At 42.6% G+C, this 6,000-nt stretch overlaps 2 protein-coding genes across 2 annotated transcripts in view; both read left to right on the top strand.

Moving 5' to 3' along the window:
• LOC149831983 (Nuclear transport factor 2 (NTF2) family protein) overlaps positions 1-1,917 on the top strand; it is a 50,592-nt gene extending 48,675 nt beyond the window's left edge. The window contains exon 6 of the mRNA XM_090014244.1: positions 1,140-1,917. Within this exon, the coding sequence (XP_089870370.1) occupies positions 1,140-1,722 (583 nt within the window). The 3' untranslated portion in view covers positions 1,723-1,917. The remainder of the gene's footprint in view (positions 1-1,139) is intronic.
• A 2,798-nt stretch (positions 1,918-4,715) lies between these two features.
• On the top strand, positions 4,716-5,661 carry LOC149831984 (chlorophyll a-b binding protein 40, chloroplastic). The gene has a single exon (XM_090014245.1). The coding sequence runs from the start codon at positions 4,753-4,755 to the stop codon at positions 5,548-5,550; it is 798 nt and encodes a 265-aa protein (XP_089870371.1). The 5' UTR covers positions 4,716-4,752; the 3' UTR covers positions 5,551-5,661.
• The last annotated feature ends 339 nt before the right edge of the window (positions 5,662-6,000 follow it).

Genomic DNA, 6,000 nt, shown 5'->3' on the forward strand with positions numbered 1-6,000 from the left:
ATCGTAAAAGTCTTTTACACTTTTATCTCTTTGTTTGATATTATGTACCTTGTCTTGAAGATAATATAGCCTAGCCATATCTTTTTGGATGAAGTTATTATTTAGAAAAATCCATGCATCACATGCCTTTTTAAACTTGACCTTTTTAAACTTGATGATGTTGGTGGCGATTTTGAACTCCATGGTATTTATGAAACATGAGAGAATTTGAGCATTGCTAGTTTCTCAATCCTCCAACTTGTCTTGATATTCTTTCAAAGCTTTCTTCTTTTCTTCTTCGGCCAAAGCTTTGACTTGATCTCCTCTTGTCAATTTGAGTTGCGGTTCATTAGTGGTATCACTAACAAAACCCCATAGCTTTTTACCTTTGATGTGATTCTCCATCGCCGTCGCCCACATTAAATAATTGTTTTCATTGAGCTTGTAGGAGATGACGGAGGTAGAATCTCTTTTTTCCATAATGATTACAAGATTTTTTGTGTGGAAAGATTGGAAGAGGAGTAAGACTTGAATAGCACCAAAACAAGTAGAATAATCTCAAGATAACTTTCACTACTTCAAGAGCTTCGCTTTGATACCATGTAATGAAGCAAGAGCGCACAATTACAATGCCAACGACGGGCTACACAAATGTGATATGGTCTCTAATGGACCGACAACAATCTCACAAAAGAGATAAAAAGGATGAACTCCACAATAGCACAAATGCACAAAGCCTACAAGAACATAAAAAGAATTTTTTTATATATTTCACAATATGCTTCTCAAAAGCATGCTTTACAAGGGGGGAGTGAGGCTCTATCATAGAGCCTCACATATAGTGAAGGGAGGTAGTCCAGCAACTAGTTGGACTGTCCCCCAACAGCCATATTACATATTACTTAAAGAAAATAAAAATTAAAAAGACTTTTCGGTCCCTAATGGACTGTACTAAAATACATCTTATAAAATGACCAAAATACCCCTGATATACATATATTGTATAAATATACGTATATCAGTCAGGTATATATATATATACAGTATTTTAACATTGTGCTCATGTGCATATTCTCAGTTGTAGTGTTGCTTCTGTGGTTCATATTCTGAGAAACTTGTACTTTATGCAACAAAAATTAATCCAACTTTGCGGCATTCAGTGCAGTTACTCTGTACACAACTTCCCGGCAGCACTCATGCATTCCACTTCGGGGAATAAGTGGAGACTTTGAGGGTGGTGTGAGCAAAGATAGCATGACCTCAGATGAGCAAACACTGGAGCAGGAACTACAAAATGCCATTGCTGATGAGAATTACTCACTAGCGGCAAAACTTCGGGATGCTCTTCAGCTCCTGCATGAAGACAAGAGATCCGCAATTCTTGCAGCGAATGAGAACTTCTATGATGCATTCAGCAAAGGTGATCTAGCTGCTATGCGGACGATCTGGGCAAAAGGTGAGCATGTCCAATGTGTGCACCCCGGTGCAGGGCGGATTTGTGGCTATGATCTTGTTATGGAAAGCTGGGAGTTGGTTGCTGACACTGATATTGAGTTCCCGCTCAAGATTGAACTGCAGAATACTGAAGTTTATGTTAGAGGTGATGTTGGTTATGTGACATGCTTGGAAGTGGTTAAAACCAAAGGAAGCAGTTGGGGAAGGCAAGTTGCCACTAATGTGTTTGAAAAGGTTAAGGGCCAATGGCTTCTTTGTATTCACCATGCATCATACATTGGCGTCTGAGGTATTCATTCATGCCCTGCTGCATGTGGATTCTTTTAGTTTTTGTATGCAGAGGAGAGGATTTGTGAATTTGTATTGCATAAGAATGTCTAGAAATTGAAGATGGTGTACGGCATTTATACAAATTGTAATTTTGGGTTGAAGATGGAGATTTGAATTTTGGTTTGTTTCATGTATTGCCAACTTTGCTGTCTATGATTAAGGGCTCCGCTCATCTGGTAGAGGTGTTACTAAGTTGATGGGATGTCACAGTTGGAAGCCTATGAGTATACTTCCTTTGCCATGAGGCCAAAGCTAATTGTACTCCCTGGTGGGCAAGGGGGGCCTAATGAACTCGGTAAGTGAGGCTGTCTTTCCCTGGTTATCTGGAAAAAGAAATGCTTGTTATGATTAGGACACGAATGTTGCACAGGATGGATACAGTTCATGTTGGGGCTCCGTGCACTCATCTCAGACCCAGCCATAAAGAACTTGAATGTATGTTAAATTGGTGGGATGAAAATTTTATGGGATCAATCCACCCAAAAGGAAAATCTCGCAAATGGTCAACTTCAAACATAACCTGCATGCATTCTTTGTAAGTCTGTAACTATGCCTGCTGCTTTCTAGTAGTGGAAAATAGTGGACCGACAGTATTCAATTCTATAGGTCAGTTACACCTACATCAACCCCTTGATGATCTTATGTTCTTGGAAAGCTTTGGGCGGGGTGAATTTGGCACCAATCAGGAATTCCCAAAGTATTCTAGGAGTTCCTGTCATATGTTTGTTCCAACCTTCAACCTTTTTTTTCTAGGTTCATCGATATTGTCTATCGATCAAGCTTCTAACACTTCTTCTGGATACTAGTCAAGCTAATGTCACAAGTATGTTGGGAAAAGGTTTTGGCAAGGGAATAATACCTCGAAACATTTTGAAAAGTTTTGATTTTCTTGGTGAAATCTATGGAAAATATCGAAATGCATAATAATATAGTAAAAGTATAAAAAAGTGCCAAAATTATTTTTTGTTGTGTTAATATTGCAACAAATTGCAATAATTTCAAAATAGGAACTATTCTGAAAAAAAAACACATTTTTTGTGTATTGCATCAGTTTTGAAAACATCTCAATAAAATCACAATATTTTAAAAAATATTGGCAATATTGGTGACCTATCATCCAGACAGATAGCTGGCCCGTTTTGTTGTTTATGGAAATACTTGAATAACATCCCCGATGCTTCAAGGTAGTGTTGTTCAAATCAATACTTCATGGAAAAGACGGGATCCCGTCGCCTGGAATGATCATCTCAGCCCAATGCATTCTGCCTTCTTTACGGCATGTTTGCATGTCACAAAAGATGTGGCATTTCTACAGAAAACACGCGAAAACCTGAGCTTTTCCACAGGCGCACACTGACAATACAAACAAGGCACTCACATTGGATTTTGTCACCATGGAAAGAGGCTCTATGCCGCATGACACAAACGCCACCCTTAGTGGGCACTTTTTGGAAATGCAGGGAAGGAAGATTGGCATGTTTATTCTTCTCGCAATCATATGCACCACACATGTAAATTTCCCATAACTCATAAGAAAAAGGCTACTATGAACCAGTGGCGTATTATCCCTTGAAACCATCCAAAATGAGTGTGAATAGTTTTTTTGTCTCTAAGAGAGAGAGAGAGAGAGCTTTTGGTAGTCCGTTCATTTGGGAGGATAAAAGCAGTAGTGCGCCAGTAATTAGTTGTCCTGTCTAAGAATTGGAAGTAGATGTGATTTTGGTGGATTGAGATCAAGTGATTGGAGCCATCACACCCCAATCACCTAATCCAACCAATGACATTCCGTTATATTGGCCGTGGGCCCTACGTTTTCTTGGGGCTCACAAACTCACAATCAACCCTGGTTATCACCCAATCACCTATTCAAGCAATGGCATTGGCTGTGGGCCCTATGTTTTGCTGGGGCCCAGAACCAACAGTGACCATCATTCAAATATCGTATCTAAGCAATGCTGTTCTTGTAGAGGTTGGCTGTGGGTGCCATCTTTTGTTGGGGATCACATACCCACGCTTAGGATTGGTTCGAAGGTGATCCAGATAATTGATCCAAACCAACACTGTCTTTGGTTTGGTCCGAAAGATGATCGATGTAACTGTGCCGATCACATGGTCCCATTTTTGGAGAACAGATCAGGTCCAAGGCACCTTGGACCGTTCATCTCCGAAAACCCATACAAGGGACTGGCACCCTATCTAGATGGGCCCCACAACAATGATCTGATGCTGTTTGATTTGTAGATGAACGGCACCAAAGGCTGAAAAATGGATAGCTAAGACTGTTACAAGACCAATTTTTGGTAGCTTTTGTGAGTTATTCATCTTGATGATGGACGGCATCCAAAGTGTCTTGGACTGTTTTCTGTCCAAGGTCCTTCGACCTGATCTGCTCACCCATTTTCCCACAACGGTAACACAGTCGACATTAAAGAGATTCGATATGGTCACATATCCAATCCAAGCCCGATGTGTTAATTCTGGATTCAGATCCTTGAAGTAACATTCAAATGGGCATTCAGATTGGATTTGGATCTGTCAAGTCAGTTTTGGATCAATGTTGTAAGCCAAACCTAATTCAGATTCAGATCAAAATTTGATCCGTTTGTATGCAAATAATGTTGTTTTTCTTTTTTTTCTTCTTTTTTATTAGATCCACTATTACCACATTCGGGTCCAGATTTGGATCTACTGTTCACGTGTTGGATTTAGATTCGGATATGGCATGATCCTGCCTGAATCCGATCCTTTTGCACACCTAGGTCACGCACAGCATAGATCTACCAAGAAAACACACTCCAAAAAAACAAAAAGGAGTGGTCATGGTTGGTTCCCCAGATCCCTTAAACCGAGTAACCAATTACAGAGAAGATATTGATTTCGTTGGATAAAGCTCGGCACATAATATATATATATATATATTGATCTCTCACCTTCAACTCAAGCACACTCAACTCTCTCCACTCGCCTACCATCACAACCCTTAAGAAGATGGCCACCATGGCTCTCTCCTCCCCTAGCTTCGCCGGCCGGGCGGTGAACCTCTCCCCCTCCACCTCCGAGCTCATCGGCGAGGGCCGCGTCACCATGAGGAAGACCGTGGCCAAGCCCAAGCCCGTCTCCTCCGGCAGCCCGTGGTACGGCCCCGACCGAGTCAAGTACCTCGGTCCCTTCTCCGGCGAGCCCCCTTCCTACCTCACCGGTGAATTCCCCGGTGACTACGGCTGGGACACCGCCGGTCTCTCGGCCGACCCAGAGACCTTCGCCAAGAACAGGGAGCTCGAGGTGATCCACGCTAGGTGGGCTATGTTGGGCGCCCTCGGCTGCGTCTTCCCCGAGCTGCTTGCTAGGAACGGAGTCAAGTTCGGCGAGGCCGTGTGGTTCAAGGCCGGGGCTCAGATCTTCAGTGAGGGAGGCCTTGACTATCTGGGCAACCCGAGCTTGATCCACGCTCAGAGCATCTTGGCCATCTGGGCCACGCAGGTCATTCTCATGGGTGCGGTCGAGGGGTACCGCATTGCCGGTGGTCCTCTTGGTGAGGTGACCGACCCGCTTTACCCGGGTGGAAGCTTCGACCCTCTGGGTCTGGCTGACGACCCCGAAGCGTTCGCGGAGTTGAAGGTGAAGGAGATCAAGAACGGCAGGCTTGCTATGTTCTCCGTGTTCGGCTTCTTCGTTCAGGCCATTGTGACAGGCAAGGGTCCATTGGAGAACCTGGCGGACCACTTGGCGGACCCAGTCAACAACAATGCCTGGGCCTACGCTACCAACTTTGTCCCCGGGAAGTGAACTCCTTGAGAAGATTATAAAAAGTTTGTAATTCCGAAACAATTGTGATCTTTCCAATGTGTAAAATGTACTGTGCTACTGAAAAACGCCATTTTTATTTTTCTCTCTTAATTCTGCAATGTTTCATGGATGGGTAACTCACGCAAAATCTTGGATAGTATTATACTCAATTATTAAGTCGGGAGGGATCGAACAAGATAGCTGAATGGTTTGGTCAAACTATTGTAACTGAGGGGGTGACAAGTCGGAAATGCACGAGTTATCCCTTGCAGGGATCAGCTGCAATGACAGATGAATTCAGCCTGGTCGATTTAATAAGAATCGACCCTTAGATCATAGAAAAATATGATTTTTTAAATTGCAGAATTTTGTGTTTTGTCAAGCATTGATTTCTGAATCACCAAAAAATCCTGCACACAAGTCCGATTTTGACTATTTAAATGTTGGTAT

This window comes from Nuphar pumila, chromosome 7 (assembly GCF_984573655.1).
Source record: "Nuphar pumila chromosome 7, dmNupPumi1.hap1.1, whole genome shotgun sequence".
Classification (NCBI taxonomy): domain Eukaryota; kingdom Viridiplantae; phylum Streptophyta; class Magnoliopsida; order Nymphaeales; family Nymphaeaceae; genus Nuphar; species Nuphar pumila.